This window comes from Malaclemys terrapin, chromosome 13 (assembly GCF_027887155.1).
Source record: "Malaclemys terrapin pileata isolate rMalTer1 chromosome 13, rMalTer1.hap1, whole genome shotgun sequence".
NCBI classification, from domain to species: Eukaryota; Metazoa; Chordata; order Testudines; family Emydidae; genus Malaclemys; species Malaclemys terrapin.
Genome location: NC_071517.1, coordinates 18,019,319 through 18,031,774, shown reverse-complemented (window position 1 = coordinate 18,031,774; position 12,456 = coordinate 18,019,319). Strand labels below are relative to the sequence as shown.

The window sequence follows — 12,456 nt, the reverse complement described above, 5'->3', positions numbered from 1 at the left end:
TATCTCTGAAGCAGACAACTTCTCAAAAATTGTAGACCAGTGTTATCTTTAAAGTGTTGTGTATGGCTTCCTGGTTGCATCAGTCCCCCCCCCCCCCAGTTTTTATTTATTTGTTTGTTTGTTTGTTTGTTTTTGCATCAGTGCTACTTATCTCCATTCCTTGATCAATCCTGAATCACTTTCTCTCTGCAGCAGGCTCCTACTGCTGTTAGGAACTTTGCAGAGAGAAACCAACTGGGATTAATCATTTTCCACATCAACCTCTTTGAAAACATAAACTGCTTGCCATCCAGCTCCCAGCTTGTTGCAGAGGGGAGACTGACTTATCTTGCTCATGCTGTGTTTGTTTGCTCTAGCCTTTTTTTTTTCCTGAAAAATTTCTCACTGTTGCTGAAACCGGTTCAGACCTCACAGGTGGCTAGTAACAGTGGGAGCCCTAGTGTAGACAGGATTCCAAGTAACTGCCAGCATTTTAAACCACTGTGTTATTTAAACTTAATCAAAGTGGGTCTACCTGACCCAGTGTTAAAAACATCAGTGTCCACAATACGACTCCACTAGCATTTGCAACCATTTCTGCTACCATGGTGTTAGTAACTGTGGGAAATTTTTCAGGAGAAAAAGCCAACAATATTTTTTTAAATCAATTAGGCAAGTTTAATCTGAATTTCCCCCCCCCCCCACACACACACACTTGTTCATGACTGTACCGCAAAGGGTACACTATTCATAGTTCAAGTTTCAAAATTGACCTCTTGTTTCATCTACTGGTGGTTGTCAGTTCTCTCCCCTTTCCCCTCCCAACATAGAATCATAGAAATATAGGGCTGGAAGGGACCTCGAGAAATCATGTCCAGCCCTCTGCACTATGGCAGGACCAAGTAAACCTAGACCATCCCTGACGGTGATTTTTTTCCCAACTTATTTTGAAAAGCTTCCAATGATGAGGACTCCACAACCTCCCTCGGAAGTCTATTTGAGAGCTTAACTGCCCTTATAGTTAGAAAGTTTTTCCTAATATCTAACCTAAATCTCCCTTGAGGCTGATTAAGCCCATTACTTCTTGTCCTACCTTCATTGCACATGGAAAACAATTGTTCACCAACCTCTTTATAACAGCCCTTAACCTATTGGAAGACTGTGATTATGTTGCCACTCACTTTTTTCTCAAGACTAAACATGCCCAGTGTTGTTGTTTTTTCAACCTTTCCTCATAGGTCATGTTTTCTAAACCTTTTGTCATTTTTGTTGCTGTCCTCTCAACTCTTTCCAATTTGTCTATTCCTTTCTAAATTGTGATGCCCAGAACTAGACAGTACTCTAGCTGGGGCCTCACCTGGGCCAAGTAAAGAGGGACAATTACCTCCTGTGTCTTACAGATGACACGCCTGTTAATGCACCCCAGAATCAAATTAGCCCTTTTTGCATCTGTATCATATTCAGTTTGTGGTCCACTGTAATGCCCAGATCCTTTTCAGCAGTTATTCTCTAGTTTTTTGTAGTTGTGCATTTGATTTTTCCTTTCTAAGTGAAGTACTTTGCACTTGTTGCCATTGAATTTCATCTTGTTGAATTCAGACCAATTTGTTAAGGTAATTTTGAATTTTAAACCTGACCTCCAAAGTGCTTGCAAGCCCTCCCAGTTTGGCCTCATCTACAGATTTTATAAGCATACTCTCTGCTCCAGTATCCAAGTCATTAATGAAAATATTGAATAGTATGAGACTTGGGATTGACCCCCACAGGCCCTACTAAATACACCCTCTTAGTTGGACAGCAAACAATTTATAACTACTCTTGGAGTATGGTCTTGCAACCAGTTGTGCACCCACCTTATAATAAATTCAACTAGACCACATTTCTCTTGTTTGTTTATGAGTATGTCATGCTGAACTGTGCCAAAAGCCTTACCAAAATCAAGGTATAACACATCTACTGCTTCCCCCATCCACTAGGTCAGTAATCCTATCAAAGAAGGAAATTAAGTTGGTTTGGCATGATTTGTTCTTGACAGATCCATGCTGACTATTCCTTATAACCCTGTTATCCTCCAGGTGCTTATAAACTGATTGTTTAAGAATTTGTTCCTGTATCTGTCTAGATTTTGAAGTTAGGCTAACTCGTCTATAGCATCATGTGAAGTAAGAAAGGTTGAGAAGTTTTCAGCAGACTTCCAATAATATGAAAGATCACCTTGCAGCTGAGTTGAAAGATGCAGAATTTCAGTCCAAAGGGAGGATTTTATTTTAAAGAAAGTTATGAATGAATGAGAATGGGGTTTATCTCTGGAACTGTTCTGTAATCAGAACTGTACTATTAATTATATGTCAAGAAGGGGAAGAATGGCCTTGTGGGTAAAGCCCTGGAATGACATGCAGGAGATCTAGGTTCAATTCTTCACTCTATGTGGCTGCCTTAGTGACCTTGGGTAAGTCACTTCTCTCCACTTTGAGTCCCATCTGTAAATGAGGGTAATACCGCTTCTGTTTTACATCTTGTCTGTGTAGGTTGTAAGCTCCCTGGAGCAGGGACTGCCTCTTGCTATGTGCTAGGCCCTGTATGTGCACAATCTTGCGTGGGCCCCTAAGTGCTACTGACTTACAAATAGTTTACATTGGATAACTTACTATTTTGTACTAACTGATGCACATAAAGTGTAGTTGCCTTGGTCAGTTGTGCAGTGGCAGTATGCGGTTAAAAGCCCTGCATGAACAAATGCACAATTTGCAATCATACTGTATAGATACTACAACAACTCCAAGAAAGATCACATAAAGGGAGCCTGGGTAGTAGCTGGGGACATGCTGAAGAACACAATTCGCCCTTAATTTAATAAATGGTCCATTCCCTAGAGAATATATTGTAAAGTTCTCTCAGGTTGGACGGCCTCCGATTGTGCCTGGCCTTTGAAGTGCTGATTAGCTGGGCTGGGAACACTCTGATAAAAAGTTAATTTCTATTTGCTGTTGCTTTGTAATTGGATGAACACGAAAGCAATTAAAATATTAAAACATACAAACAAATAACGAAGTCACTGTAATTAGCCAAAGTTTGATCACTGTCATATTTATTTAGGAGGAGATGATACATCTCAGCAGGTGACATTTTAAATACCCTTGGCCGCTTTGGTGGTGTCTTCAGAGAATGCTGAATAATATACAGAGGATTTAATTAAACCCCGTTGTAAATCAGCTGTGATGACAAGGAAGTGACAGCCACATGTTGAAAAGAGAATTAGGCCTCAGCAAGAGATATTAATTAACTATTTTCTATAGGGTTCAACCTAGACTTCTTGCTCTGAGGTTTCAGTTTATGTGAAAGGGGGAACTTGTTTGTTGCAGAGGGTGTTCGCTTATCTTTATAAAAAGTTTAATTAAATTTCTGATGTGATCCCTAGAACACTGTCTTTCATCCTAGGATCTAACAGCCCTTTAAAAAGGTGAGCATGTGTTGTTATCCTCATCTGACAGTTGGGGGGGAAACTGAGGCACAGAGCAGTGATGTGACTAGTCAGTGGCAAACTGAGCACTGAATCCAGTTCACCTGAGTCCCATCCCAGCATGCAGAAGATGTTTCTGCAGAAGAAACTGTACTGAGGGCTTTCACAAATTGGAGGGAATGGATTTATTTTTCATTACCCATTGGTGAATATTTTGAGAAAGGAAACTTTGTGGGCATTGAGGTCTGCTGCTCACCAGCTGTGTCTGAAGTTCATGGGAGTATGAGATCTTTATCATGTCAATGGACACTAGGAAAGAAGCTCATCTGTTTGTGTGATAAATGAAGGAATCATTTGGAAATGCTGGTGTGTTGCTTTGTGCCTTAAAATAAAAGGGAAAGGAAAGGAACCTCACGGGATTTTCTCAGCTTCGTTTGTGTGAGCACAACTGAAGGTTTGTTTGCCTGTATGTAGTGTTGTCCAAACATCATTGGGCTAGAGATTTCATAATAACAGGCTTTCTCAGGGTACTTCTGTCACTGGTCAAAGCCATAAAGTACAGTGGCTCCCCTAATTATGCCAAACAATTGAAGTTAACCAAATCTTGAATATCAAAGAGTTTCATTTGGTTTGAGTTGGAGGTTAATTTTTTCAGTTGGTCCTTTTCCCAACTAGTGATACGCTGATTTTTAAGTACATTTTAGCAGACTCTAGACAGTGGTTAAAAATTGCCTGCACCCTTGAGATTATGGGGGAAAATCGTTGCGATATCTAACATGATTGAGCCTGTGGGGCTGTCTAGTAAAATAACCAGTGTTGGCCAAAGGACTGCCCAAACAAGAAGTTGGTGTAGAGATTTCAGGGGATGAAGGAGTCAAAGCCTAAGATGCCTATTTTGGGAAAGAGAGACAAAGGGGAGCTATGGTAAAGCTATATGAAATAATGAATGGTATGGAGTGTGCCAGTCAGGTACTCCTGTTTGCCTTTGCCCATAACATAAGAACAAAGGGGCAGGTAGAAATTAAATGGCAACAAACATATAAAAAGAGACAAATTTTTACACATCATATGATTAATTTATGCAACTTGCTGCTGCAGGGTTTTATTGAGGTTATAAAGCCAAATACCTTTGAAAGGGTTAAAAACAAGATTAGACATTTCTACAACTAACAGTAGCACCTACTGTTAGAGAATAGTGAGATGGAAAATTATTAGGGCTACCAAATTCTCATGCACTAAGGCATACCCTGATCACTAATTGGGCTTAGGAATCAGTTTCACTCTATACCATAGTGTTGCACAATGAGGTATATTATGGGGGTTTTACACCATCCTCTGAAACATCTGGCATTAGCCACCACCACCTGGGACCGGAAACCAGATTAGAATGGGCTGTTCTCCTATGAAAACAGATAAGCCGGGCATTTTAATGACTCTAGCTGAGTCTTATGCGAGTGAACGTTCCTCCACCCAGAGTCCTACTTAGGGGATAACGTACAATGGACCAATGACTGGCTTTTGTGAACGGTTAAGCACTTGAGAGCAGATGAGTGGGCTCCAGTGCCAGGAACCTTATTTCTACTATGACAACGTAGAAGGAAGTGGGGGGAAGCGGCGCGGGCCCTGATTCAGCAAAATACTGAGGCATGTGCTTAATCTTAAATGTATGAATAGTGCCACTGATGACATTTTAATTACTCATGTGATTAGTGTTAGGGATATGGTTAATAATCTTGAAGAATTGGGGCATAGATGAAAAATTGTTCATGGGCAGGGCTCATGAGTGAAAGACAGAGAGTGACCTGTGGGGGAAAGGAGTCATGTGACTGGCCGCACACATGGTACGGCTGTCAGTGCAGTTTGTGAGAATTTTAGCTGTATTTTCCCTTCCTGTCAAACCAAACCATCTCCCTCCTTTCTTTCCTCCCAGGGGCACCACTGAACTTCAGGGGCCCGCAGAGAGGATGAATCTGAATGGCGCTGTGTGGAAAGATCAGCACCGAAGTGTCTGTAGTCCTTCCCGGTCAGGTAAGGAGACCCGTTATCTCGGATTGCCGCGCACAGGTCTCCAGCACTACTTTTGCTGCTGGATGTTGTGATTTGCACAGGTGACTTTGCATTCCAAGGGCCTGATTCTCCTCTCACTCTCACCAATGTAAATTGGGAGTAAATGTACACACTGGAGCGGAAAAGTTGTACTATGCCTACACCTCGCAGGGCTGTAAATTTTAATTGTATGAGCTCAAGAATGGGACTTGGATACCACTGTGGACAACTCGATGAAGACTTCTGCTCAATGTATGGCTATGGTCTGAAATACAAATATGATACTAGCATGCATAAGGAGTGGGAAGGAGAATAATAAGGAAAATTTATAATGCTATTATATAAATCAGCCTCCTCTGGAAACTATGTGAAGAACAAATCACTCCATTTCAAAAGAGATATTGCAGTCTTAGAGGGGACTCAGAGAGGGTGACAAGAATGATTAGGGGCCTGGAAAATGTCTCCTATGAAGGGAAATTGAAAAGATTGGGATTAGATTAGAAAGGAGACCAATAAGAGGGGATGTGACACAAGTATATATTAAAAAAAAGAATGATACAGAGGAGGTATCCGGGAACTTCTGTTCTTTCTGTCTCATAACAAGAACAAGGGAACATTACATGAAATTAAAAGATGGCAAACTCAAAACTGATAAAAGGAAATAATTTCAGGTTGTGTGAAAAAGTAAACTGTGGAACTCATTGCCACAAGATGTTGTTGAGGCCAAGAACTTAAAAGAGTCAAAGAAGGTTTGGACACTTTATATGGATAATAAGAATATCCAGAGTTGTTATAGTTATTGTTAACAAAAAAAAAAAACAGTCTTGGAAGGGAGTTTAAGCGCTGAAATGTGAGGTTTTAACCAGTTTTTAACTATTGGGGTTTAGGATGAGGCACATTACTCCACATCAGCCCACTGTGGTCTTCTTGTGTCTTCCCCTGAAGCTCCTGGCATGGTTAAAGACAGGACACTGGTCTAGATGGACCAGTATGGCAATCCCTATATTTCTGTGTTGATTGAAGTTCAATGGAGTTAGACCAGCGTAATCCTGCTATGAAGGAGAGAAGAATCATGCACTATAATTAAGGCTACATTTTAGTCATGGTATTTTTAGTAAAAGTCATGGACAGGTTACGGGTAATAAACAAAAATTCATGACCCGTGACCTGTCCATGACTTTTACTAAAAATACCTGTGACTAACCTTGGACGGGGGGGTGGTGTGGTGCTGGGCCATGGCGCATGGGCTGGGCCCCCGCTGGATTCCTTACTCTTTTCGCTGAATTTCCAGACCAGAACATGACAGTTGTTAATAGTGGATATAAAGGAAGCCATCTGAAGTGCACAGCAAGAAGTTTTATGGGTTCTACAATACCCAGGAACTATGCTACGTATTCTTGAGCACCATCTACTGGCACTTTATCTATAGATTATAGCCAAAACACTACGTTAAAAGACCATTACGGTTGTAAAGTCAAACACTCAAAAGTTTAGAAATGGAGGAAATAAGATTGTCCAAGCAATCTAAATTCAGCCCCTTGTACAATACAATCTTTAAATACATGAACACAAGCTATTCTTTCCACAGGACCCCGCCTCGCTCTGTACACAGGATGGACGGTGCTCAGTTAGTGAATCAGGGCTGTGAAGCAAAGGAGGCACTTATGTATAGGACTCTTGCCTCCAGAGATGTCTCTTGGGTTCAGCGAATTGGGGCAACTGCCCCGGGCCCCGCGCTTTGGGAGGCCCCGTGCTTCAGGGGGGGAGGTGAGGCGAGTGGGTGAGTGAGCGGGGTGAGGAGGTGAATGGGGAGGCGAGCAGTAGGCAGGGGTGCAAGGAGGAGCCCTCCTACCAGAGCCTCCCCCTAGCGCCTCCTGCCTGCTGGTAGACCCCGCCAATCAGCGCCTCCCTCTCCCTCTCAGCGCCTACCGCAGATCTGATGTTCCGTGGCGTCAGGAAGCGCTGGGGGAGAGGGGAGAGGAGCGAGGGTGAAGCACACTCAGGGGGAGGGGGCGGAACTGTGCAGGGAAGAAGCGGGGCAGGGGTGGGAAGAGGTGGGGTGGGGGCAGAGCCTTGGGGCAAGGCGTGGAGTGGGGGCAGGGCCTGGGTGGATCTGGGGGGGGGACCCTCCCCCCGGCAGATTAGAAACTCGGCACCTATGTCCCGGGCCCCGCACCCCTCTAGGGAAGGCCCTGCTTGCCTCATCTGCTGCAGAAGTTGTAAGGTGTGCAGTGAATGAGGCAGGGAACCGAAGGAAGAGGAAGGATAGTCTCATGGTTTAAGGCAGTTAAGGAAGTAATTTGAGACATGAAGAAGCAGCAATGGCATGTTACGCCAGGAACAGCAGGGAAGCTAAATGCCGGAGAAATTGCCAGGGAACTGTGTACAGAGAAGGCTGCAACCGAGGCCATGTGGAGCAGGGTTATAACTGTTGGACATTGCAGCTGGGTTCAGGTCTGTGTGGAACTTGTGGGGAAGCAGCGTGTTTAGGGCAAGGAGTAGGTTCAGACGGGCCCCAAGAAGACACACCCCTAACTGAGCCAGGCCTGAAAGCCTGTAAGTTCCCACAACTTCAACCCCTAGAGCCTGTAAGCGCTAGCTCTTGTGGGTCTCAATAACGACTCGGACATGTGGCTAAAACAAAATAGGTCTGGTGGCTTAAGCAGTTACAACTCAAAGTGAAATAGTTCTTATCTGAGCCCCTGGGCAGGGGGACAGTCCAGCTGATGGCTAGGGCTCTTCAGGCCTAGTGGCTGGAGTGTCCTCTCCAGTCCAGTCTTCTGTTAAAACCAAATAACTTGCAGGCTTCCGGGCCAGGATCAGTTAGTGTGGTGAGTTTCATTGGAGCCTCATTGCTCCTTCCCCAGTAATTTCAACCCACTGCTCAAACGCATAGAGATGCTACAGCTACCCAATGAAATGGTAGCAAGATGTTTTTAACATGTAAAAAATGACATATTCCTCCTCTAACCTTCTGGTCGGAAATAGCTGAACCACTTTTGCTGAAATTTTCAAACAAAATTCAGCGTAAGACATGATGCCCGAGCTTAGGTGCCAACTCCGCAGGTGTTGGCTGATCCTTGTTCTTGTCTGATCATCTCCCTTTTCTTTGCACCCTTTGGGTTTAAACAGCTTCACAGTCTAGAAATCCTGAGCCAACACTCTCCTCAGCTGACCCCCTTTTATGCTTTGCTTTCAGCTTATTTGTAAAATGACATGAGAATTTAATTTGAAAGCTGAAGTTAATTGACCTAAATAGACCAAGAGCCTTCTATCTATCTATCTATCTATCTATCTATCTATCTATCTATCTATGTAGCCCCAGCTCTCTTGCTTAACCATGTTTCAGATCAGATTGCCTAATGCATATTGAAGCAGCTGTTGTTTTAATAAAAAAAAAAATATGGTAACATCTAGACACCTTACCTGAGATCAGAACCCCATTGTCCTACATACTATGTCACCTGAACTAGAATCCATCTTTAACCTGGTGCTTTTCTAATGAGGGGGGGTGGAAACCCAGAGGGACAAAGGGTTCCCGCCTTATGCAAAAGATATATAAAGAGGTGGAAGAGAACAGAGGGAGGAGCCATCATGAAGAATCCCCTAGCTACCAGCTGAGCTGGAACAAGAGCTGTTCCCGGGGAAAGAATTGTGCCCAGATCTAGATGGTATCCAGTCTGATGAAAAGATTTACTGAAGCATCTCTAAGGGTGAGATTATCTGTATTTAGTTTGATTAGACACAGATTTGCGCATTTTATTTTATTTTGCTTGGTGACTTACTTTGTTCTGTCTGTTACTACTTGGAACCACTTAAACCCTACTTTCTGTATTTAATAAAATCACTTTTTACTTATTAACTCAGACAGAGTATGTATTAATACCTGGGGGAGCAAACAACTGTGCCTATCTCTCTATCAGTGTTATAGAGGGCGAACAATTTATGAGTTTACCCTGGATAAGCTTTATACAGGGTAAAACAGATTTATTTGGGTTTAGACCCCATTGGGAGTTGGGCATCTGAGTGCTAAAGACAAGCACACTTCTGGGAGCTGTTTTCAGGTAAACCGGCAGCTTTGGGGCAGGTAATTCAGACCCTGGGTCTGTGTTGGAGCAGATGGGAGTGTCTGGCTCAGCAAGACAGTGTGCTGGAGTCCTGAGCTGGCAGGGGAAATAGGAACAGGGGTAGTCTTGGCACATCGGTTGGCAGCTCCCAAGGGGGTTTCTGTGATCCAACCCGTCACATACCCATTGTAGATGTCCTTAAACCAGTTTAGCTTAATCAGTTTCCAAAATAACCAAAACCAGTATAATCATGACTTAAAAGTGGCTTAAGTGCATCTACATTAGGGGTTTGCTCTAAGTGTAAGTGTAAGTGCACTGATTTAAAATTGGTTTAGTTACATGGTGCAATTTTTCTACTCTAGATGAGCCCCTAGTCCAACCTGGAAGGTGGGTGCATGGCAAGTATGGGGAAATGGGTGAAAAGAGAGGACTGATCCTCAAGGCTCAGATGGGGATCCCTGTGAAACACAGGGCTTGTCCTTACATCACAAATGGAGGGGAGGCAATGCGATCCAGTGGATAGGGCATGTGGCTGGGAGTCAGGAGACCTGGGTTTTATTTTTTGACTTTGCCACTCACCTGCTGGGAGACATTGGGCAACTCACTTCCCTCCTCTTTGCCTCAGTTTCCCTTCCTTCGTAAAGCACTGAGATCCCTGGATGAAATTTTCAGTTCATGTTCTATAGATAAATGAGCCTAAAGAAAATAATCTTCAAACAAAAGACTGGCCACAAATTTGGATCAAAATCCAAGTGTCCTCACAACATGGAGAAGCTCAGGTCTGAGATTTTGGTGGGAGCCCTGCCCTCCTTCCCCCTCCCTGGCTTCAGATTTATTAAGCTTTAGATAATTTGCACCTTGTGGAAACGTGCCAGTGGAGAGGGCTCTCCGAGAGCGCACCGTTCTCTGGACAGGAAGAAAGCAAGCTGTCTAGTTTAGATGACGAAATGCCACACTGCCTCTAGCAGTTTCTTTTAGGGAGCCCTCTTGTGGCAAATGCTAAACATGTCTGAGGCTTTCTTAGAATGCTGGCTTGGTACTTGTAAACAATAACAAACTAAATAAACCTACAAAGAAAACGTGTCTAAACAGAGAATATTCCCATCTCACCGCCCCTTCTCCCCCCACCGCTGTTTTGAGGGTTCTCCTTGTCCACAGACTAAATAGCAGTAAAGAATAGTGAAGCTTTGTGAAAGTGAGACAGCAAACTGTTACAGAATCAACAGCACTCCCCCTTTAAACTTGGTGGGAAGAGAGGGGCTTTGGTGATCTCTTAGGCAATTTAGTTTAATGCTGTTCTATAATCTCCCTAGAATCCACATGGTGTCTGTAGTGTGTAGAATGTACATGTTTTGTACCTCTGCCGTTATGGAATATGATGATACAGAACATGATTAAATTAATCACTTTCCTTTCATGCACCTGGCAAACTGGTGGGACTTGCGGGGTGGGGTGGAGTGGGGGGGGATGAGGTGGGAGGGAAGGTGTCTTTGTGCTGATAATTTGGACTCATTAAAAATCTCCAACCTGGTGGGGGAGCAGCAGTGTTGCTGTTCAGAACACTGTAAGGTGATATCAGGAAGCAACTTTGGAAACAATCCTAATTGTCCCTGTTTGCTCCAGTTTGATTGCATGGTACATTTCTTCGGCGCAATTAGACTGAATGGGAAGGGAATGAGATCTGGTGCCACAACAGTTGCCTAGGCTAGGGCCAGTTGTTGCTCCCATTTCAAACCAAAATCAGGTGAGAAAGAGGATGGTCCTGCATCTCTTGGGGTGGAAGACTGGGTGGAGCATTGTCACATCTTGGTTAGCATCGTTCCACTGAAGGCTCCATTGCTTGTGGCTCATTGTTGTTTTAAATACTGCTCCTGGGGGGTGTAGCAGCAGGTGGCACAGTTTTGAACAGGCAATTACTCATTTTATTAGTACAAATCCATACAGTGCAGACACACAAACTCTGTGGGTACAACTTCAGGTAGGTGTCTTCATCGGAATGTTTTTGCCATACAGATATATTAGAATTGCCTTTGTTTTTAGGGGGATGTACAGAATTGCATGACCATAAGAAACTGCTATGAAGGAGAGTAATAAAGTATGTTTGCCCTTCTATGGCAGGCAAGGATCTCCAACCTTGTACAAACACAAATGAAAGTTTTGTAGCATTATTCCCATTTTACTAAAGAAGGAGACTGAGGCACAGAAAATCTAGTTAGCTTTCCCAAAGCTGCATAGCGAGTGTGGGAAAGAACCAGGAAAAGTTCTCTTGACTCCCAGGACGAGGCAAAAGGACACTCTCTTCCCTCTGGTAATTCGAATGTCATGCCTCCCGCCCTTCCCTACACTCTTTTAACTTCTTCAGGGGCTGGTGACTTTCAGATAAAAGTTGGGAAGGTGACACAAAGACCTTTTAAACTTCCTCCACTTTCGGTCAAATTTCTTTGACAGATTTCTATATAGATCTTATTTGTGAGTGAAGCTGACAGAACCCTGAGGGCTCCCTGTTCTTTAGCAAGCAGCCTTCTTTCCCTCTCATGCTCTCTATATTGTCAATTGGGATAAGACCTTGACTGTGACTTTTTCCCCTCCTTCTGCTGTCTCTTCCCCATGCCCGATGATGACTGCCTGTTTATACAAAGTGGAGATGACATCTGCACTGGGAGTTCTTTATTTCTTCCACATGTTATTGTAATGAGCAAAATAAAAATGAACAGCATTAGGTAATGTCATCTGCTCGAAAAGCCGGGCTAGGACTTGTACCTGTTGCTGCGGGGAGATGGCCCTGCTATGCTGATTGAAATAATTAAAGCCCACTGAAACATTGGGGACATCTCTGGCTTGGGAATGTCGTGTTAGACTGCAATAGAAAACAGATGTTCCCTACTACATTTATTCTCTAAGTGA

At 43.5% G+C, this 12,456-nt stretch overlaps 1 protein-coding gene across 5 annotated transcripts in view; it reads left to right on the top strand.

The window, feature by feature from the left end:
• Positions 1-12,456, top strand: part of TNRC6C (trinucleotide repeat containing adaptor 6C) — a 578,100-nt gene that overhangs the window by 10,907 nt on the left and 554,737 nt on the right. For all 5 annotated transcript variants that reach the window (XM_054047763.1, XM_054047761.1, XM_054047759.1 and 2 more), the window contains exon 3: positions 5,370-5,467. In XM_054047763.1, coding sequence (XP_053903738.1) covers positions 5,414-5,467 — 54 coding nt within the window. In that variant the 5' untranslated portion in view covers positions 5,370-5,413. The remainder of the gene's footprint in view (positions 1-5,369; positions 5,468-12,456) is intronic.